The sequence below is a fragment of the Salmo salar genome, chromosome ssa17 (genome assembly GCF_905237065.1).
Source record: "Salmo salar chromosome ssa17, Ssal_v3.1, whole genome shotgun sequence".
Lineage (NCBI taxonomy): Eukaryota > Metazoa > Chordata > Actinopteri > Salmoniformes > Salmonidae > Salmo > Salmo salar.
Genome location: NC_059458.1, coordinates 68299822 through 68323328, shown reverse-complemented (window position 1 = coordinate 68323328; position 23507 = coordinate 68299822). Strand labels below are relative to the sequence as shown.

Sequence of the window (23507 nt, the reverse complement as noted above, 5' to 3'; positions counted from 1 at the left end):
CGCAAGAGAAACGGGGAAAGCTGCTGTGACTTTAATAATTAAAAACATCTTACCTCAGGATACTTCACATGAGGACTCTTACAGAAAAAGGAGCACTCGGATGTTAAAAAAACTACAAAATCTCTGTGTCGTTGAAGATCGTAGGGGATGTTATAGTGAGTGTGTGTCGTGTGTGGAAGATGGATGACTGCAGCCTGAGTACCAGTCTCTTCAGCTTATCCACTTTCTATAGTCCATGTCATGTGCCAAAGATACAGGCCTCTCTGCCATCTGCAAATATAAACATTCTATCATTAATGAGTTCCAGGAGTTGGGGTGTGTGTGTGTGTGTAAGCACAGTGTTTGTTGACATGGCTGGGGTGTGTTTTTGTTTGTGTTTTTGAGCTAGCGCCATGTATGTCTTGTATTAAAACTTCAGGCACTGTGTACTCCTTTTTCCCTCCCTCCGTCTCTCTCTACAACTGTTTCATGCTCATTTATTTAGGGAGGTTTTTACACATGCAGTCAAAGGCCCCCAATGTACAGTTCCATCTTCAATGTTCGTTCTCTCTCTCTACAGGCTAGCCAGCGTGCACACGCCATACACACTTTGCGGCGTCTGCACACACACAAATGCACTCCACGTACAGCACCTTGCAAAAGTATTCAGGCCCCTTGGATTTCTTCACAGTTTGTGTTACAAAGTGGGATTAAAATGGATTTAATTATTTTGTTTTTGTAAAATTCTGTGGCTTTCCATTGAACCTTTATTTAACTAAGCAAGTCAGTTAAGAACAAATTCTTATTTACAATGACGGCCTAGGAACAGTGGGTTAACTGCCTTGTTCAGGGGCAGAACAACAGATTTTTACCTTGTCAGCTTGGGGATTCGATCCAGCAGGCTTTGGGTTACTGGTCCAACGCTCTAACCACTAGGCTACCTGCTGGTTACTGGTCCAACGCTCTAACCACTAGGCTACCTGCTGGTTACGAGCCCAACGCTCTAACCACTAGGCTACCTGCTGGTTACTAGCCCAACGCTCTAACCACTAGGCTACCTACCTCTAACCACTAGGCTACCTGCTGGTTACTAGCCCAACGCTCTAACCACTAGGCTACCTACCTCTAACCACTAGGCTACCTGCTGGTTACTAGCCCAACGCTCTAACCACTAGGCTACCTACCTCTAACCACTAGGCTACCTGCTGGTTACTAGCCCAACGCTCTAACCACTAGGCTACCTACCTCTAACCACTAGGCTACCTGCTGGTTACTAGCCCAACGCTCTAACCACTAGGCTACCTACCTCTAACCACTAGGCTACCTGCTGGTTACGAGTCCAACGCTCTAACCACTAGGCTACCTGCCTCTAACCACTAGGCTACCTGCCTCTAACCACTAGGCTACCTGCCGTCCCAAAACCGAGACTGTGTGAAATAATAGGGGTTGATTTTTGAATGACTAACCCTTCTTCTGTTCCCCCCCCCCACACACACACACACAGACTACCATTCAAAAGTTTTTAGGACACCTACTCATTCAAGGGTTTTTCTTTATTTTTACTATTTCCTACATTGTAGAATAATAGCGAAGACCTCAACTATGAAATAATACATGGAGTCATGTAGTAACAAAAAAAGTGTTGAACAAATTGAAATATATTTGAAATTCTTCAAATAGCCACTCTTTGCCTTGATATCAGCTTTGCACACTCTTGGCATTCTCTCCAACAGCTTCACCTGGAATGCTTTTCCAACAGTCTTGAAGGAGTTCCCACATACGCTGAGCACTTGTTGGGTGCTTTTCTGTCACTCTGCTGTCCGACTCATCCCAAACAATCTCAATTTGGTTGGAGGATTGTGGAGGCAAGGTCATCTGATGCAGCACGTCATCACTCTCCTTCTTGGTAAAATAGCCCTTACACAGCTTGGAGGTGTGCTGGGTCATTGTCCTGTTAAAAAACAAATGACAGTCCCACTAAGCGCAAACCAGATGTGATGGCGTATCGGTGCAGAATGCTGTGGTAGCCATGCTGGTTAAGTGTGCCTTGAATCTAAATAAATCAGTGTCACCAGCAAAGCACCCCCACACCATAACACCTCCTCCTCCATGCTTTACGGTGGGAAATACACCTGCGTAGATCATCCGTTCACCCACACAGCGTCTCAAAGACACAGCGGTTGGAACCAAAAATCTCATTTGGACTCCAGACCAAAGGACAGATATCCACCTGTCTAATGTCCATTGCGCGTGTTTCTTGGCCCAAGCAAGTCTCTCTTTCTTATTGGTGTCCTTTTTAGTAGTGGTTTCTTTGCAGCAATTCGACCATGAAGGCCTGATTCACACAGTCTCCTCTGAACAGTTGATGTATCTGTCAATTGAACTCTGTGAAGCATTTATTTGAGCTGCAATTTCTGAGGCTGGTAACTCTAATGAACTTATCCTCTGCTGCAGAGGTAACTATTGGTCTTCCATTCCTGTGGTGGTTCTCATGAGAGCCAGTTTCATCATAGCGCTTGATGGTTTTTGACCATGTCTTAAAGTAATGATGGACTGTTGTTTCGCTTTGCTTATTTTAGCTGTTCTTGCCATAATATAGCCCTATTTGGTAAAAGACCAAGTCTATCTTCTGAATTACCCACCCCACCTTGTCACAACACAACTGATTTGCTCAAATGCATTAAGAACAGAAAAAATTCCACAAATTAACTTTTTAAGAAGGCACACTTGTTAATTGAAATGCATTCCAGGTGACTACCTCATGAAGCTGGTTGAGAGAATGCCAAGAGTACGCAAAGCTGTCATCAAGGCAAAGGGTGGCTACTTTGAAGAATCTAAAATATCAACACTTTTTTGGTTCCTGCATGATTCGATTTGTGTTATTTCATATTTTTGATGTCTTCACTATTATTCTACAATGTAGAAAACAGTAAAAAATAAAGTGAAACCCTTGAGTGAGTAGGTGTTCTAAATCTTTTGGTCGGTAGTGTACATGCATACATCTGTAAGGTCCCTCAGTCAAGTATTGAATTTCAAGCACAGATTGAACTAAAAAGACCAAGGAAGCTTTTTGAAAGCCTCATAAAGAAGGGCAGTGATTGGTAAATGGGTAACAATAACAAATCAGACACTGAATATATCTCTAAGCACGGTCAATAATTATGCTGTGGATGATGTATCAAACCACTCAGGCACCTCAAAGATGCAGTTGTCCTTCTGAACTGAGGTGCAGGTGGGGATGGAAACTGCTCAGGGATGTTACCATGAAGCCATTGTTGATTTTGAAATGAACATAGAGTTCAGTGTCTGTGATGGGAGAAAGCTGAGGATGGATTGATATTGTCGTGACGCCACAATGATGAACTAAATGACAGAGTGAATAGAAGAATACACAATATTCAGAAACATAACAATAAAATGTGAAGAAATCCATGGGGTCGGAATACTTTAACAAGGCACTGTACACACACACATCCCCAATCCCACACTCCTACACCATACCAGCACATTCCACACCACATGACCCCCATCCTCGGGGTCAGTAGGTCGTGACCCCTCCACTTGTTTTTTTCAATCCCCTACAGCTACGCAGCTCTTTACAAGCCAGTGTCATGTTTTTGTGCTAGTCATACATTTAGTCTCAACCAGGAGTCATTTATAGTGAAAGGAATTTACCCCAAATAGAATATAAGTCCCAGAGGGAATTATGTTGATATTAGTGTCACGTTGGGACTAAGTGCATCGCCATCAAATAGGACTTTCTCTACGACCTTCAGTTGTAGCATTGAATATAATGGTGGGGGAAAGGACGGGGACCTGACTCCGAGACACTTTCACGTTGACTAGCTAGCCCATTCTATATGATTTCCTCTTTTGTGTTCAATCAGTGAATTATGGATAACTCTTGTTTAGGGCTGCAAAATTACGGGACCTTTTTCAAGAAATTCCCTGGTTTTCCATGGTAGGAGGGAATAATAAGGAATTCCAGATATCCTCTAACCAGGACTTCGGGAAACCAGGGAATTTATTGTATTTACAGTATACATACGGTTATAAATCCAACTGCCTCAATCCTCTGAAATGGCTTCCTTTCCTTGTTATCTTTCAATATTGTCACTGTTAACTTCTCTGGGATATGTTGGACGCTAGCGTCCCACCTCGACAACAGCCAGTGAAATTGCAGGGCGCCAAATTCAAAACAGAAATCTCATAATAAAAATTCCTCAAACAGACAAGTATTATACACCATTTTAAAGATAAACGTCTTGTTAATCCAGCCACAGTGTCTGATTTCAAAAAGGCTTTACGGCCAAAGCAGACCATACGATTATGTTAGGTCAGCGCCTAGTCACAAAAAAACATATAGCCATTTTCCAGCCAAAGAGAGGAGTCACAAAAAGCAGAAATGGAGATGAAAATTAATCACTAACCTTTGATCTTCATCAGATGGCACTCATAGGACTTCATGTTACACAATACATGTATGTTTTGTTCGATAAAATTCATATTTATATCCAAAAATCTCAGTTTACATTGGCGCGTTATGTTCAGTAATGTTTTGCCTCTAAAGAACATCCGGTGATTTTGCAGAGAGCCACATCAATTTACAGAAATACTCATCATAAACTTTGATGAAAGATACAAGTGTTATGCATAGGATTATAGATAAACTTCTCCTTAATGCAACTGCTGTGTCAGATTTCAAAAAAGCTTTACGGTGAAAGCACACCATGCGATAATCTGAGTACAGCGCTCAGCCACCAAAACAAGCAATACATATACCCGCCATGTTTTGGAGTCAACAAAAGTCAGAAATAGTGTAATAAATATTCACTTACTTTTGATCTTCATCGGAATGCACTCCCAGGAATCTCAGTTCCACAATAAATGTTTGTTTTGTTTGATAAAGTTAATCTTTATGTCCAAATACCTCCTTTTTGTTTGTGCGTTTTAGTCCAGTAATCCAAATGCACAAAGCGCGCTCAGAAAGTCCAGACGAAAAGTCCCAAAAGTTCCATTATAGTTCGTAGAAACATGTCAAACAATGTATATAATCAATCTTGAGGATGTTTTTATCATAAATCTTCAATAATATTCCAACCGGACAATTCCTTTGTCATTAGAAAGGAAAGGAAAGGGAACGGAGTAAGTGCTCACGGCCGCGCGTGTGACTAAACTAAAGGCTTTCAGCCAGACCACTGGTTCAAACAGCTCTTATTTGCTCCCCTTTCACAATAGAAGCCTGAAACAACATTCTAAAGACTGTTGACATCTAGTGGACACCTTGGGAAGTGCAATCTGACCCCATTTACACTGTATATTGGATAGGCAATCACTTGAAAAACTACAAACCTCAGATTTCCCACTTCCTGGTTGGATTTTTCTCAGGTTTTCACCTGCCATATGAGTTCTGTTATACTCAGACATTATTTTAACAGTTTAGGAAACTTTAGAGTGTTTTATATCCAAATCTACTAATTATATGCATATTCTAGCTTCTGGGCCTGAGTAGCAGGCAGTTTACTCTGGGCACCTTATTCATCCAAGCTACTCAATACTGCCCCCCCCCGTTCCCAAAGAAGTTAATGACTGCTTTAATGGGTATTAGAACACATCCCCTGTTTCTCTCTGTCCTGTGTCATTTATCACAGATCGATGCCATCCTTTGAGGCCTTAAGTTAGCTTGAGTGTGTATTGTACAGACATGCCACCTACCATGAACATCAATGGGCCTACAGGACTGTGAAATGGGCAGAGCAATGTTTTTTTAGCATTTTCTATCATGCGCTGTAAAAGGTGGAAGTAGGATGAGTCTGATGTTAGATATCGCCAATTGTTGACAGAACAGTATATTAGTTTATATGGCCAGTTTATGTGAAGGCTCAGTAGCTGGAGTCATACAAAATGCATTAGACCCATCACATTGTAAAATATTGTGTGGTTCCTACGGATCAATACCGCCTATCGATTCCCGGGCCTTGTGGAATCGTTTTATGGCCCTCTTAAAAAAAAAAAAAATTATTTAGGGCCTATCGTTCCATCTCTCCATCTCTTGCTCCCAGCCACTTGTATTTTTGTGTTCCATTGCCATGGTTACTGGGACGCTGTGTCCTCACACAAGGTGACATTAGATGCGTCCTTGGGTCACATGGGCTCGATGTGTCCGCTCTAGGGGATAGAATCTCTACACAGATATTTATAGTTTGAGATTTAGATGGATAGAGGCTGTCCTCTCTTCCCCTCTTTTCCTCATCTTCCTCCTCAAATCTCTGTCTGCCTCGCTATCTGTCAGTCTTCTTTCTCTCCTTCCTCCTGAGGGGTTTCACACTCCTGTAGAACAGGGGAGACGATAGGTCTGTCTCTCTCTCTCTCCGTGTGTGTGTGTGTGTGTGTGTGTGTCTCTTTCTCTCTCTAATTGGCACAATACAGTACAGCTGACATTTAGGTATTTTTTCCCTCCTGACTTGGATCCTTTCGTGAGCGAAACACCTCATTAACAAATGTTTGAGTGTCTTTCTGCGAGGTGAAGTAGTGTGAGTAGTCTTGACCCAAGTGAAGTTGTATCTGGGCATGGTACCATCGGCTGATAATGGGCCTTGGCAGACACAAAATGGAGGAGTTTCAGAGAGTCCGCTCAGTGAAAGCCTATTAACACCCATGTAACTGTGCGCCGAGGTAAAGGTCATGTGGTAAACCACCTTAGACACATCATGGTGGATTCAGTCCCTAGGCAGTATACCAAAGACCCCCTCATCCCAAGGTAACTGAGCTTCAATGAAAGGCCTTTGTGATAAGCCCCAGCGGAAACAAAATGGAGGTCGGCGGCTCTGGGAATCAGCAGGAGGGGAGTTCCATTGGCCAGGTGTGAGATTGATTAGCTTACCTCTCAAAAGCGCTGCGCTTCACTGAGCTGGTGAGGGGGAGAGGGGGGGACCTAATCGACCCAAACATCATTACACTTTGGCCGAGGTTAACGGAAACCACATTAGGCGGTTAAGATTATGTGATTTCTGCCGTGGCTGGAGTCCCTCCTGTGAAGCCAGGTGCCTTGCTCACACGGTCAGGTCAACTCTTTTTGAACGATGTTCTCTAATCGCTAAGGGCGCTAGGCTAGCGTAGGTAGACACGTTCAGAGGGAATCTGTTCCAGTGGAAATGGAGCGTGGGTGTGGACGCAGTTTTGTAACGCTGGTTTCTCTTTCTATAAACTGAGGGGTGGGCTTCTGCACCCAAAGCCCATGCTCCTGTGAGACACACACTGCCCCCTGTTGCCTCTTCTCCAGAACTTTCCAAATGCTCAGCTGCACAGCGCACGTGTCAGCACCGACCCAAAGGAAAACAACTAGAACATCCCAAAGGAGGAGAGGAAAGGGCGAGCACCGTGTGTGTGGGGAGAGATAATAATGGTCTTGGTAGAATGGGCGGTAAACACAGAGCTATTGTAATCCATAGCCTTATTTCTTTTTGCATTTGTGCGTGTCATTTCTTTGTGTGGGTGTGTTTGTCATTCACTGTAATTGTTGTTGTGTTCCTGTTTCTGTGTGTCTGTCCCTGATACTGAAGGAGGACAAAAAAATTATAACTCTTTTGAAAATGCAAATGGGTTCTATTTATGTTCTGTTCCTGCCTTGTGTGTATTTGCACGTGTTTGTGTGTGTGTGATGCTGTCATTCATGCCGGGGTGTTTATGATCCAGATGGAACAATGGCACCAGTCCTCATCCCATCTCCCCAGTGACAGGACTCCTGAGTGGGAACGGTGAACAACTGAGCCCAGCAGCTTTCAGTGCAGTGGGGATTCAGACTGGTGGGGAAGAAAGAGAGAGAGAGAGCGAGGGGGGGGGGGCCGGGGCCACTGCAGAGAAACAAGAAGGTTGAGAGGGATGGCTGGAAGTCAGTGTTTGAAGACGTTTTAATAACTTTCTCTCTTTCTGTCCCCCTCTGCTTTCCCCTTCTCTCGTTCTCATCCTGTATCTCGCTGTCTCTCTCTCTTTCTCCTTTCTCTCTGCAGGAGAAGAACAAAGACAAAGACAAGCGTTTCCGTCCCATCTACGACATCCCCTACATGTTTGAGGCCCGTGAGTTCATGAGGAAGAAGATCATTGGCAAGAAGGTAAGAGAACCACGCCCACAAGTCCCACTCACGTAGAGCTGTAGTTGACTAGATCTGCTCCAGAGGCTCTCTCTGAAGATCTAGTGTAGTCTAGATCAGTGGTTCCCATCCCTTTTCCATTACTGAAGTACCCCGTCATGTGTGTTTGTCTTCTCCAGTACCCCTGAAGTACCCCGTCGTGTGTGTGTGTTTTAGTCTTCTCCAGTACCCCTGAAGTACCCCGTCGTGTGTGTGTGTTTTAGTCTTCTCCAGTACCCCTGAAGTACCCCGTCATGTGTGTTTGTCTTCTCCAGTACCCCTGAAGTACCCCGTCGTGTGTGTGTGTTTTAGTCTTCTCCAGTACCCCTGAAGTACCCCGTCGTGTGTGTGTGTTTTAGTCTTCTCCAGTGCCCCTGAAGTACCCCGTCATGTGTGTGTGTTTGTCTTCTCCAGTACCCCTGAAGTACCCCGTCGTGTGTGTGTGTTTTAGTCTTCTCCAGTACCCCTGAAGTACCCCGTCGTGTGTGTGTGTTTTAGTCTTCTCCAGTGCCCCTGAAGTACCCCGTCATGTGCGTTTTAGTCTTCTCCAGTACCCCTGAAGTACCCCGTCGTGTGTGTGTGTTTTAGTCTTCTCCAGTGCCCCTGAAGTACCCCGTCATGTGCGTTTTAGTCTTCTCCTGTACCCCTGTGGATAGGCCAAGTACCCCCAATGGGAACCACTGGTCTTGATCATCCGTTTTCTTTCTTGAACTGTTGTCTTGAAACACACACACACTCCTGTAATAACTCACCTGCTATTTTAACTTGTTTGATTCATGTCAAGTGACATGGGAGTTGTCCCTCCACTCCTACCTCATACACTGACTGACCATTTGATTTGAATCAGGAGATTCAATCTAGTCGCTCCCGATCTGGGCCTTACATCTCAATCCCTCTGGGCGGAAGTCATGTGTGGCTCCAGCCCTGTGGCTCTGCAGATTTAAACGGGGATTTTTGTGTGTTTGGGTCAGTAGTGATTTGTTGGGCCCATACATGCTGGGCCAATGTAGTTTACCTGGTCTTCACAGCAGGGCCCGAAGTACTACGCTTAAGAGCGATTTCAGAACACGCAGGCACACACAATCGTCTGGGCTTTTCACAACACCGAGCAAGGGGCCATGAGAGTTCAGTATTCAATAAGAGTTTGGAAACTCGTCACGCCCCTCATATTCGTTTTAATCATCAATGTTAATGATTTTTTAATGAGGCGATATTCTATATTCTCCCTCGAAGCTAGTGTAGAGTGAAGCGACAGTAATGATTGCGGCGTGCTATTTGTGATTTGCGAAGACTGAATCAAGCCAGAAGTTCTGAGTCTGTCAAAGTGCAAAAACACAGTTAAATGACGCCCCCCCCCCCACCCCCAACATGGTTTAACTGAGTGAGAGGAGATCATTCTTGCTGTATGATTAGTTCTGTGTGTGGTATGGGTGTAACGGTACATGTATTCGTACCAAACCGTTCGGTACAGGGATCTTGGTTCGGTCCGCACTGTCAACCCAAAAAGGTTTTTTAAACACTGTGCCTATAGGCTGTGCCTGCACTACGTTGTATGCCTCTTGACTAAATCTGAGCAGAGTTTTGTTTTCAGGCTATTCCGTTAGACATCCAGAGCCTATGCACACATTGTAATCAAAATTCAAATGTTAATTGGCGCATTTCAAGCTGTCCTTTTGTGAGGCGCAGCTGCAAACTAGTTCTGTACAATGGCGAGGGCTGGGGTCGATAAACCAGGAGGATTCTCCATTGGTTAATCTCCAGTTTGGGAACATTTTGGCTTCCCACAAGAGCACAACGGCGATGGACAGAGGTTGTCTCTCCTGCTCAACGAGAATAGCCGATGCAGCTGCCAACACCTCAAACATGAAACATGTTGACACATTTACGCCGACATCACCTCAGTATTCCTACCACTGGAGACAAAAAACCCCAACAACTTCGTCTCCCCTCTGAATTGAAGCAGCCCTTCACAGCTGATTCTGACCAGGCAAAATAAATTACAAGAGTGATAGGTCAAATCAAATACCATTTTATTTGTCACATGCGCCGAATACAACAGGTGTAGACCTTACCGTGGAGCGCTTACTTACGAGGCTTTAACCAATGATGCAGTTCAAGAAATATAGTTAATAAACTAAAGTGAAAATAAAAGAATAATCTAAAAGTAACACAAGAAAATGACATAACAATAACGAGACTATATACAGGGGGAACCGGAGTCAATATGCAGGGGTACAGGTTAGTCAAGGTCATTTGTGTAGTGACTATGCATAGATAATAAACAGCCAGTAGCAGCAGTGTAAAAACAAAGGGGGGGGTGGTGTCAGTCAATGTAAATAGTCCGGGTGGCCATTTGATTAGCAGCCTTATGGCCTGGGGGGTAGAAGCTGTTAAGGAGCCTTTTTGTCCAAGACTTGGCACTCTGGTACCGCTTGCCGTGTGGTAGCAGAGAGAACTTGGGTGACTGGAGTCTCTGACAACTTTTTGGTCCTTCCTCTGACACTGCCTAGTAGATAGGTCCTGGATGGTAGGAAGCTTGGCCCCAGTGATGTACTGAGCCGTACACATTACACCCTCTATAGCTCCTTACGGTCAGATGCCGAACAGTTGCCATACCAGGCGGTGATGCAACCGGTCAGGATGCTCTTGATGGTGCAGCTGTATAACATTTTAAGGATCTGGGGACCCATGACAAATCTTTTCAGTTTCCTGAGGGGGAAAAGGTGTTGTCGTGCCCTCTTTACAACTGTCTTGGTGTGTTTGGACCATAATAGTTAATGTTCGACTCTCCTTTTCCTGTAGTCCACGATCAGCTCCTTTGCCTTGCTCACATTGAGGGAGAGGTTGTTGTCCTGGCAACACACTGCCAGGTCTCTGACCTCCTCCCTATAGGCTGTCTCATCATTGTCGGTGATCAGGCCTACCACTGTTGTGTCGTCAGCAAACTTAATGATGGTGTTGGAGTCGTGCCTGGCCACGCAGTCGTGGGTGAACAGGGAGTACAGGAGGGGACTAAGCACGCACCCCTGAGGGGCCCCAGTGTTGAGGATCAGCATGTTGTTGCCTACCCTTATCACCTGGGGGCTGACCGCCAGGAAGTCCAGGATCCAGTTGCAGAGGGAGTTGTTTAGTCCCAGGGTCCTTAGCTTAGTGATGCGCTTTGTGGGCACTATGGTGTTGAACGCTGAGCTGTAGTCAATGAACAGCATTCTGAAGTATGTTTATAGCTGTGGATATGCACCCATTCTCGGTGGTCGAGACTAATTTTGTGTTTCAGCACCTCGTGAAAGTGCTCTCGAAACTTTGCGAACTTCGCGTTCTCACAACCATTTCAGCAAACGGGTACTACCTGCTCTATATAAGCAAGCTGAACCTGGCGTTTGTCAGTGAATTGGCCTGTGGACCCTGTGTTGCGCTTACTACAGCTGGATGTACCTCCACGGCTACAGAGAGCTACTTAACAGTGACATCACATTAACACCGGAGTGGGAAATGAGAAGTACCTTTTTTACCGTCATTCATGTCCTCCATCGCTTCTGTTTCATCCACTATAAACGTCCAGCACATTGACAGTCCAGGAGAAGCACTCTAGTGGTGCTGTGGTTTACGGAGAGAAGTTGTACTCCTGGGTCTGTTAGAAAACAACTCAATCATTCCTGTGCCTGGAGTCAGAGTTTGATTGGTGGTGGTCTGTGTGTGAGGGAGAGAGTTTGATTGGTGGTGGTCTGTGTGTGAGGGAGAGAGTTTGATTGGTGGTGGTCTGTGTGTGAGGGAGAGAGTTTGATTGGTGGTGGTCTGTGTGTGAGGGAGAGAGTTTGATTGGTGGTGGTCTGTGTGTGAGGGAGAGAGTTTGATTGGTGGTGGTCTGTGTGTGAGGGAGAGCGTTTGATTGGTGGTGGTCTGTGTGTGAGGGAGAGAGTTTGATTGGTGGTGGTCTGTGTGTGAGGGAGAGAGTTTGATTGGTGGTGGTCTGTGTGTGAGGGAGAGAGAGAGTTTGATTGGTGGTGGTCTGTGTGTGAGGGAGAGAGAGTTTGATTGGTGGTGGTCTGTGTGTGAGGGAGAGAGAGAGTTTGATTGGTGGTGGTCTGTGTGTGAGGGGAGAGAGAGTTTGATTGGTGGTGGTCTGTGTGTGAGGGAGAGAGAGAGTTTGATTGGTGGTGGTCTGTGTGTGAGGGAGAGAGAGAGTTTGATTGGTGGTGGTCTGTGTGTGAGGGAGAGAGAGAGTTTGATTGGTGGTGGTCTGTGTGTGAGGGAGAGAGAGAGTTTGATTGGTGGTGGTCTGTGTGTGAGGGAGAGAGAGAGTTTGATTGGTGGTGGTCTGTGTGTGAGGGAGAGAGAGAGTTTGATTGGTGGTGGTCTGTGTGTGAGGGAGAGAGAGAGTTTGATTGGTGGTGGTCTGTGTGTGAGGGGAGAGAGAGTTTGATTGGTGGTGGTCTGTGTGTGAGGGAGAGAGAGAGTTTGATTGGTGGTGGTCTGTGTGTGAGGGAGAGAGAGTTGATTGGTGGTGGTCTGTGTGTGAGGGAGAGAGAGAGTTTGATTGGTGGTGGTCTGTGTGTGAGGGAGAGAGAGAGTTTGATTGGTGGTGGTCTGTGTGTGAGGGAGAGAGGTTGATTGGTGGTGGTCTGTGTGTGAGGGAGAGAGTTTGATTGGTGGTGGTCTGTGTGTGAGGGAGAGAGTTTGATTGGTGGTGGTCTGTGTGTGAGGGAGAGAGTTTGATTGGTGGTGGTCTGTGTGTGAGGGAGAGAGTTTGATTGGTGGTGGTCTGTGTGTGAGGGAGAGAGGTTGATTGGTGGTGGTCTGTGTGTGAGGGAGAGCGTTTGATTGGTGGTGGTCTGTGTGTGAGGGAGAGCGTTTGATTGGTGGTGGTCTGTGTGTGAGGGAGAGCGGTTGATTGGTGGTGGTCTGTGTGTGAGGGAGAGCGGTTGATTGGTGGTGGTCTGTGTGTGAGGGAGAGCGTTTGATTGGTGGTGGTCTGTGTGTGAGGGAGAGCGTTTGATTGGTGGTGGTCTGTGTGTGAGGGGGAGAGTTTGATTGGTGGTGGTCTGTGTGTGAGGGGGAGAGTTTGATTGGTGGTGGTCTGTGTGTGAGGGAGAGAGTTTGATTGGTGGTGGTCTGTGTGTGAGGGGGAGAGTTTGTGTGTACAAGTGATTTTGTGGTTGTGTGCGCAGCTGTTCATGGTCTGTTTAAATGAGTGTGAGTGCGTGTTCAGGGTATTTTGCAGGTTTTCCGCTCCAGCTCCTCGTTTTCTAATTCATTGAAGGTAGAGATGTAGTCAGCCCAGAAGATCCAGCCATGGTGGTATGATTTGTTTCTGCATTAACCACACTATTAATCACCCCGGCCTTGTGGTTTAGATTAGGCCTTGATTGAAACGTGTAGATGCACAGAGGCATCAGAATTAGTAGACGTATCTACAGTTATGAATGCATGACTCTAAAATCATCGCATGTCAGCTAAGTCTATATCTCAAATGGATTATATAATCCGGGAAGGTGCATGAGACACCAACCAGACCTGGATTGAAACACTATTTTGAAAGCGTTCAAATCCTTTCAGCGATTGCTTTAGCCTTGCATGGAGTGCCAGTTTGGCGGGGGGTTGGAACTTTTGCGACTATTCTATTGGTTCCATTGCAACAGGCATGCTCAATCAAGCCCAGCTAATGTATGTCAAATGATTTTCAAATGGCATTTCAATCCAGCATCCACGTATTTATCCTCTCATTCTTCTTTGCCCCTCATCCTTGATTCGATTCCTCCACCTCTCCCATTCAGTCATTATAAAAGCTGAGAGTACGGCACTGTGTTCATCCATCGCAGTATATTCCTTTAGAAGGCTAGGCCCTCCCCCGTTTGTTCCTATTCCTTTGAAGTGATGACGGTTTAGGTGTAGAGCTTCAGTTCACTGTTCGCTGTAGCCCAATCCATACAGCATGAGACTCAAACATTCCCCCGTTCTTTTGATTTGATTTGTATTCACTATTTAAGGTTACAAAAGGAAAACAGTACAATATAATCAAGTCCGAATTAAAATATTTAGCAACAGAGCGTTTTCTATTGGTATATTGAGGCTCCCCAGCTCAAACGGGCAACAATTATTAAGTATTTGAAACCCTGGCTGAGCACTAGTTTCCTCCCGTTCTTTAATAGCCTGTGTTTTTGCTAAGACACGGCTCGGCTGAGAATAGACACGTTTTTTCGGGTGGTTCTTAGATAAATGTTGATACCCAAACTATTTTTACCTTGAAGGTAGGTTCACTGCCCTCGGCCGCCATGGCAACCAGAGTTAGAAAGCACGACAAGGAGTAATCTGAGATGATTAGCTGCATCAAGTGTTGTATTGATGTAAGGGTACAATGGTGTGAGACGAGGGTGAGTGTACCAATACGTACATGGAAGGAAAAGGGCTAAAATGCTGATCTTTGACTCTGCTTGGATCCCATTTTGACTGCAGAAAAGGGAAATGTCAGTGAACCCAGTTCACTAAGTGTGGAAGCTAAACCATCCAACGAGCACATTTAACAGTCCTACCAACACTTTTGTTTCCTGCTATGCAGAAGGACCAGTGTTTTTACTACAGAAACAATTAGAGGGAATTCTCTGATCATGTCCACGGGCTGCTTTTATCTCTCCTGCTTCGCTGGCCACCACAGACACCATCATTTTACCTCCACAGCAAACACAAAGAAGGACAGCAGAGATTTGACAGTACTGTAGGTGGCAGGTAGCCTAGCGGTTAAGAGCGTTAGGGCCAATAACCCAAAGATTGCTGGTTTGAATCCCCGAGCCGACTAGGTGCCCTTGAGCAAGGCACAACCCCAATTGCTCCTGTAGGTGGCTCTAGATAAGATGGTGTTCTGAATGACTAACGTTTAAATGTAGTACTAAAGCCTTTGAGCCTGGTTTCATTTGAGAACCTGCACTGGGTTCTTTTAGTGCTCTTAGCTCTGCTCGGCACGACTGGCACCATCGCTTTACTTCATCAGCGGGGTAATTGGGACTTGACACGGTGGTACTCTGCGGTATTTTCAGACACGTCTGGTGCTCGGGAGGGCACGGTACGCCCGAAAGCCCCAGCAACGAGCCGCCCGCGCTCTGCCCTCGCCTCACACAGCACGGCAGACTACATCAGTTTAACAAGTTATTTTCGCTCCCTCGAAATCCGGTGGGACGGCGTGCAAGGAGAGCTGCCATCCCCAAATTGGGTTCACCCGCTGGGCGTCCCTCATCAGAATGTGCCCCTCTTCAGTCCCGAGTGGTCCTAAAGAGGGTTTTACATGACAGGTCAAAGGTTGTATCATACAGTCCACCAATGGTGGTTGTTGGGAATTGAACCAACTTTTCCCCACAGAACACTATTGTCATCAACCTAAGCATAAAAGGTGTACAACACTGAAATACAATAAACTCAATCAATCAATCAATCATTTGAAGTGTCTGTTTAGTAAGTTGGCAGACAGCCAGAGGAAGCCTCAAAGTGCTCCACTTTAAGAGATGTATATAATGATGATGATGTCTCCGTCTCTATCAAGATGGCTGAGATACTTTTCATCTGTTATGAAGCGTGTCCAATATTCATATTCAAAGGGTTTCTGTTATCAGAGGCTGGGTCCATATCAAATGGATGTCAGAGCATCAGTTAAGAGCTGTTAATGTGTGACTGAGGTAGTTGGTTATTCTTTGCACAAGTGGTGGAGGAAAATACCAAACTACCCTCTTAATGATTCTGGGCTACAATAAAACCTCTTTCAATACATTTTAATAACCAAGTTTCAGGGATTAGTCATTTCAACAACATTGTTTTTCTACATTTAAGAATATAAAGTTCAACAGAGAATTTAACCAGATTGCATCTCAATTCCAACGTTCTCTTGATGCGTGAGGGGAACATTTGTTTTGAATCCCAGTTATCGTTTTTTTTTCATTCAAACGTGTCCAAGTGTTATTGACCTCTTAACACCCACACACACGGCGATGAAAGGAAAACAAGAGAGGGGATGGATACAATCTCAGGCCATAGACTTCAGGATGCTATTCACAAGGTTAGGAGTGCTGATATAGGATCAGCTCCATATCATATATACACTGCTCAAAAAAATAAAGGGAACACTAAAATAACACATCCTAGATCTGAATGAATGAAGTAATCTTATTAAATACTTTTTTGTTTACATAGTTGAATGTGCTGACAACAAAATCACACAAAAATAATCAATGGAAATCCAATTTCTCAACCCATGGAGGTCTGGATTTGGAGTCACACTCAAAATGAAAGTGGAAAACCACACTACAGGCTGATCCAACTTGGATGTAATGTCCTTAAAACAAGTCAAAATGAGGCTCAGTAGTGTGTGTGGCCTCCACGTGCCTGTATGACCTACCTACAACGCCTGGGCATGCTCCTGATGAGGTGGCGGATGGTCTCCTGAGGGATCTCCTCCCAGACCTGGACTAAAGCATCCGCCAACTCCTGGACAGTCTGTGGTGCAACGTAGCGTTGGTGGATGGAGCGAGACATGATGTCCCAGATGTGCTCAATTGGATTCAGGTCTGGGGAACGGGCGGGCCAGTCCATAGCATCAATGCCTTCCTCTTGCAGGAACTGCTGACACACTCCAGCCACATAAGGTCTAGCATTGTCTTGCATTAGGAGGAACCCAGGGCCAACCGCCAGCATATGGTCTCACAAGGGGTCTGAGGATCTCATCTCGGTACCTAATGGCAGTCAGGCTACCTCTGGCGAGCACATGGAGGGCTGTGCGGCCCCCCAAAGAAATGCCACCCCACACCATGACTGACCCACCGCCAAACCGGTAATGCTGGAGGATGTTGCAGGCAGCAGAACGTTCTCCACGGCGTCTCCAGACTCTGTCACGTCTGTCACGTGCTCAGTGTGAACCTGCTTTCATCTGTGAAGAGCACAGGGCGCCAGTGGCGAATTTGCCAATCTTGGTGTTCTCTGGCAAATGCCAAACGTCCTGCACGGTGTTGGGCTGTAAGCACAACCCCCACCTGTGGACGTCGGGCCCTCATACCACCCTCATGGAGTCTGTTTCTGACCGTTTGAGCAGACACATGCACATTTGTGGCCTGCTGGAGGTCATTTTGCAGGGCTCTGGCAGTGCTCCTCCTGCTCCTCCTTGCACAAAGGCGGAGGTAGCGGTCCTGCTGCTGGGTTGTTGCCTTCCTACGGCCTCCTCCACATCTCCTGATGTACGGGCCTGTCTCCTGGTAGCGCCTCCATGCTCTGGACACTACGCTGACAGACACAGCAAACCTTCTTGCCACAGCTCGCATTGATGTGCCATCCTGGATGAGCTGCACTACCTGAGCCACTTGTGTGGGTTGTAGACTCCGTCTCATGCTACCACTAGGGTGAAAGCACCGCCAGCATTCAAAAGTGACCAAAACATCAGCCAGGAAGCATAGGAACTGAGAAGTGGTCTGTGGTCTCCACCTGCAGAACCACTCCTTTATTGGGGGTGTCTTGCTAATTGCCTATAATTTCCACCTGTTGTCTCTTCCATTTGCACAACAGCATGTGAAATTTATTGTCAATCAGTGTTGCTTCCTAAGTGGACAGTTTGATTTCACAGAAGTGTGATTGACTTGGAGTTACATTGTGTTGTTTAAGTGTTCCCTTTATTTTTTTGAGCAGTATATAATCCATATCATTTGATTGGTTCTGAATTTTCAAAGACTTATCCTGTATCAGCGCTCCTACTATCAGCTGCTGTGAGTATGGGCCCTGAAGTGCTGTACACAAGCCTCAGGTGGTTAGACTGGACCGGAGTCCATTTCAGGTCGCTTCTCTTCCTTCTATCCCTCAACACACTGACAGAGACGCCAGAAAGCCTGAGAAGTTTATTAATGTCGGGTAATGAAGGTAACTCTGCAGAGAAGTGCTTTCTGCTCTCTCTATTTCTGTCTCTTTCTCTCTCTCGCTCTCTCTCGACTCTCCCCGTATTGAAATAGCTGTTTCGCTTGGTGACATAATCCAAAGCTAGATTTGGTTAACTTTATAAGTAGTGCTGTTCCTCTTTTCTATGCGCCGGGTCTCAGCCTCAGCAGAAAAAGTCCAATGAAAACGTTGCATTAATCCACTTATCAGGGGAGAGCACATTCGGATAATCCCGTCCCGCTGAAAGTGGCTCCTGTACTGCTGCGTGAGTGTAGTACAGAGAATGGCAGTTTTTTCATCTTGTTTTTATAACGTGTGGGAATGTAAAGTGAGACACCGTGGTGTTTGTGTTGCCAGTTTGACTATAGTGGGAGCAGTGGTGTGTGTGTGTGTGTGTGTGTGTATTGCGGTATGCACACGTGTTTGTGTGTTTCTCTTTATACATGCCTGCTCATTTCACAGGAGTCACTAGGTCCCCAGGTCCAGATCCCAGATGGGACTTTGTGTGGAGTTTGCAGTTCACCCTACTTCCCTAAATGATAGCCAGCTGCTTTTACTGTGTTGTTAACCACACCGGGGCATCTGAGCATATCAACACTGCTATGAAGTCATGTCTCTCTTCCTCTCTCCACCCTGGGCTTTAAGACGGTGGATTTACAGCTGTGTGTTTGAGCAGAGCCGAGGCTCAGTTTTTAATCCATAAAATATGTATTACAGACTTTCCCCACTGCACCTTGCTCCAGACTATTCAACTCAACCACTCACACTGTGGTTGGTGTGGGGAGCTCTGAAACAAAACAGCCCTGTGTCAGACCAAGCATGCTTTTTATTTATTGTACACCTACACTCGGATATCTACACAGACGCGCGCACACACGCACAGTTAAGCGAATCGGCGAGCCCCTGATCCCAGTCGGAACAAACGCATTTCCTCCCCTCCTCATCAGATATCCCCCTCCAGTCCTCTCCTCTAGGGGTCTCTTCTAAATGACTTCTCTATCTTGAGATCTGCACACTGGTCTGTGGAGAATCTGCTCGGTCCTCTAATCTACCATCGCTTTGTCAAACCTTTTAATCTATCATCACTTTACTTAATGGGGTCAGACTCTCTCCCTCTCTGTCGTGCTCTGCTGAGAATCTGTTCTATTCCTTTTTCCGTCTCCTTCCTCTTCTGCTTTTGTCCTCATTTTTTTCATCTAATCGTTCTCTACCTCTTTCTCTCCATCTCTGCTCCTCTCCTCTCTTTCTCTCCATCTCTGCTCCTCTCCCCTCTTTCTCTCCATCTCTGCTCCTCTCCCCTCTTTCTCTCCATCTCTGCTCCTCTCCTCTCTTTCTCTCCATCTCTGCTCCTCTCCCCTCTTTCTCTCCATCTCTGCTCCTCTCCTCTCTTTCTCTCCATCTCTGCTCCTCTCCTTCATCTCTTCTCCTTTTTCTCCTCCCTCTCTCACGCTCTTCCTCCTTCCCTCATCTAAAGTCATTATCCCTGCCCAACGATGCAGAGCCAGTACAGAAGATGTGTAGATTCGGGAGGAGACGCGACACAAAGCACAAATGAACCAAAACCATCTTTTATGGGAGGAATAAATGCCTTTATTTGTTGAGGCACAAAAAGCTTACAGCCGTGTTCCGCTGTGGGAAAATGAGGAGCCTCGGCAGGAAGTCTGCGCTAAATGAAATTTCCATTATGCCGATTGGGTTGTTATGCTTATTTTCTGTCATGAAGTGTGTGTTTGTGTTTTTGCTAGCGGTAATATTACTAAGAGCATCTTATACCAATGTTATTGACAGTAATATGTTGGGTAGTCCAGGCAGTTTTCTATATTAAGTGGAAGTTGAGCCTTTCCTTGTGTTTTGGTTTGTAATAGGGGAACTTTCTACTCATTCTGTTAGGTCTACTTTAACATGAAAATAGATGTAATGGCCTCTGAAGACTTATAGTAACAGTCACATATAATAACATTTAGGCTAGTTAGTAAATGCTTCAGTCATTTTGTCGAATGAAATATATTTTGTCATATACACTAGATAGAGGCAGTGAAATGTGTTGTTTTACACAGGGTCAGCCATAGTAGTACGGGGCCCTGGAGCAAATTAGGGTTAAGTGCCACATCAACAGATTTTTCACCTTGTCTGCTCAGGTATTCGAACCAGCAACCTTTTGGTTACTGGCCAAACTCTGTAACCGCTAGGCTACCAATGACAAACCCTACGATTGTGCCCTATTGTTGTAGAAAACGCTACATCGCTCCACATAGTCCTCAATTGTAGTACGACACCTTTTAGGCCCCTTTTACAGTTACACTGTAGCCCCAAACCCTCTCGTAGCTAGGCCGTTCTACCACTCTCTCACATCCCCATCTTACCACCCACCCTCGCCAGACGCCAACTTAGCAGAGAGCATGCTGGGACATCCATTTCCTATAATCCTGTCTACCCTCCATCACCGTGTCCTTGTCCAGCGAGGCCCTCAGTTTAATGACAACGCCCCCCTCGTCTCCTCTCCCGTCTCTTTATGACCCCAACATCTGGGACGGTTGGGACCTCTCTCTCTCTCTCTCTCTCTCTCTCTCTCTCTCTCTCTCTCTCTCTCTCTCTCTCTCTCTCTCTCTCTCTCTCTCTCTCTCTCTCTCTCTCTCTCTCTAACGTTCTCGTTCTCTCTCTAAAGGAATAGCTCTTTGTTTGCTCAACTGTATGATGGAGGAAAAACGCAGGCCAAGAGATTCCCAGATTGTAGATTCCCTGTTGCTCCCATCCTGGGCTTAGGGAATGTCATTGCCTGTCCCCACCTATCGTATTCATCCCTGCTTCCCTGCTTCTGTTTGCTCTGTCGGCCAGGAAGGGAGGAATGGGGGAAATGGTTGTTCCCTATCTAAACGCTGTTTTTCCTCCTCCTGCTGTGTGCTGCTGGGCCTGTCCGTGTTTGATAGCAATCTGCCACCTCTTGGTTGTGTGGGCGCGTGCGTGTGAGTGTGTTTGTGAGTGTGGAGTTATAAACAGCCCCAGTGCTCCTCTGGGGAGATCTACAGTCCAGCCTGACATGATTCACACTGACTGGGGGTGACCTTGTAAACTAGCCCACACACGTACACACACACACACACACACACACACTCTCTTCTGGCTATTGCATTTTCATGACCAGTATTTCAAATTATTTGAAAAACTAGTCGATACTGTGATTTTATTACGATTTGATGTTCCAAACATATTGCTCTGCATATGTCTGCTGAGGAGGTACAAGAGAGTCATGAGAAAACTAGTTTTGATCAGTCATGTAAATGTGCTGAAAACAAATTGGCTTCCTACTTAAAAAGAAGATGGAGAACAAGCTATGAAGGAAAAATACTAGCGTTTTGTAACTTTATCGATTCCCCCATCACTAATGTTAGTCATGAATGATAGGCCGACATAATGGCTAAATAAATTATGTTGAAACATTGACTGAATCTCCCCACGTGTGCAGTCATACGTTGTCTTCAACCCTATATTCCATGACGGTGACAGTGAGTACTTGAGGTCCCTAATCCACTGAAGACACGGTGGCTCTTTTAAATCAGCCTTCAGAGTTTTGACATCATTTCCTGTCACATGGCATTGACATGATTTCCTGTGACATGGCGTTTCAGGTGAACGTCACGGTGGACTACATCAGAGCTGCCACCAGCTCCTCAGAGACCAGCACCATCCCCGCCTTTGCAGAACGCACCTGTGCCACCGTCACCATCGGCGGCATGTGAGTACACCTATCTCAACACCGACTTTTCCCCCTGCACTCTCAACCTCTGCTGACCCCCAACATGTCTGTTCACCCCGTCTGTCACCTTGCTTGTAGACAGGATGAGGAGTCCAGACTCCTCAGCGTTTGTCAGTCCTGGCTCTGGAAACACCTATAGTAAGTGCAGAGCTTTGTTCTAGTCCAGTAGTAACACAGCAGAATCAGCTCAGACTTACTGCATTTCAACCGTTGGAAAGTTGAATTGGGTGTTAGTACTGGACTGGAACAATGATTGAAGGGGACTGATCTAGGCCATATATATCTATATTCCTTTGAATCAGTTGAAGTGAATATCTGTCTGTAGGCCACTGATGTAATGGACAAGGACAAGACAGTTCAACGAGAAATAAAAGCTCTACAAAAGCCCAAGAGAACAGGTTAAATGTACACAGTACAGGCCTACTGCATTAAAGAGCAACCAACGTGGGCAAGCCACACAGTTCATTCACACCCCTTCACGTCAACATGTCGCCCGGCTACGCCCTCTGAGGTTGTTTTCACTCATACAAATGGAAGAAAGACCTTTTTAAGACATGTTCTGGAGCTACGGAGTACCTCTCCTTTCATCTGCTAGCCCCCTTATCACACGACACCGCTAGTTAGCAGCGACGCCGGGCCAGCGTAGGTCACCCAATTACCAGCCAGACGCACTGCGGTGCATTGTGGGTAACAGGTGGCCGGGCCACCCTCAGGCTCTGAGGTGCTGTGTGTGTGTGTGTGTGTGTGTGTGTGTGTGTGTGTGTGTGTGTGTGTGTGTGTGCGTGTGTGTCTGTGCGTGCGCGCGCGCGTCTTATGGCGCACCATATTTCTCTCCACGTGGTGAGCCAGACCCCTCTACCCGTTTAGCACAAGGCGAGGGAGAGGGGCACAGCAGGGGGGCTAGCTGGAGATGGCTAGTGCCAGCAGGCTAGCAGCCTACGTCCTAGATACCACTACCATTGAGATTGTTAGTATTGGAGTGGGGACTGGTGGAGAGGGTTGTGGAAAAGGCCTGTTTGACCGTACCCTGCTTTTAGGCTAATTTAGGGTTGTATTATTAAAGGTTGTCTGATTTCCCAAGGACACGTCAACCTCATTTCCTCATACTTTATAAATGCATACAGTCAGGCAGGCTAAGTCATTCAGTAAATAAGAGTTTGTTCTTTAAACTGACTTGCCTTTGTATTTATTCTACCTTAATTTATAATCTTTGGAACAAGCACTAATCTGACAACCTGGATGGGTCAAAGTGAAAGATCCCCCATGTTGTTTTCACCCATCCCAGTCATGTGAGATCTGTGAAAAGAAAACAATATGCTTTTTCAACTTTTTTTAAGTGTCTAATTTGAAGGCAATTTGCAACACTTAGTCCAACATTTTTGCAGTGTTAGCTGATCTGCCTCCACATTTCCATTCACAAGATGTGAAAGTCATTAAAGCCACTGTCATGATGTGTTGCTCAATTTGTCACAATTTAGAAAAGACCGAGAAATGAAACAAAGTGAGGACGGGGAAATTACTGTTACTGTTTTTTCTCTTTTCTTTTTGACTCTGTATCTCAGTTGATGGCAGTTTACTAGACTCCTCCTGTTTTTATTCTCTCTGCCTGCCTGTCTCTGCCTCATCCCCCTCTCCAACTGATCTGAACAGAAACCCTAATAAAAACATTTCACCACGACAAGGAACCACCAAACTTTCTCAATTACGTTCTTGGCATGCCGAACGGCTAACAAAACATTTTGGAA

At 45.8% G+C, this 23507-nt stretch overlaps 1 protein-coding gene across 1 annotated transcript in view; it reads left to right on the top strand.

Annotated features, from left to right (window-relative positions):
• The window catches only part of LOC106609571 (staphylococcal nuclease domain-containing protein 1), a 341791-nt gene that overhangs the window by 44256 nt on the left and 274028 nt on the right, over positions 1-23507 (top strand). Inside the window, exons 11-12 of the mRNA XM_045700024.1 lie at positions 7989-8090; positions 21635-21741. Coding sequence (XP_045555980.1) covers positions 7989-8090; positions 21635-21741 — 209 coding nt within the window. The remainder of the gene's footprint in view (positions 1-7988; positions 8091-21634; positions 21742-23507) is intronic.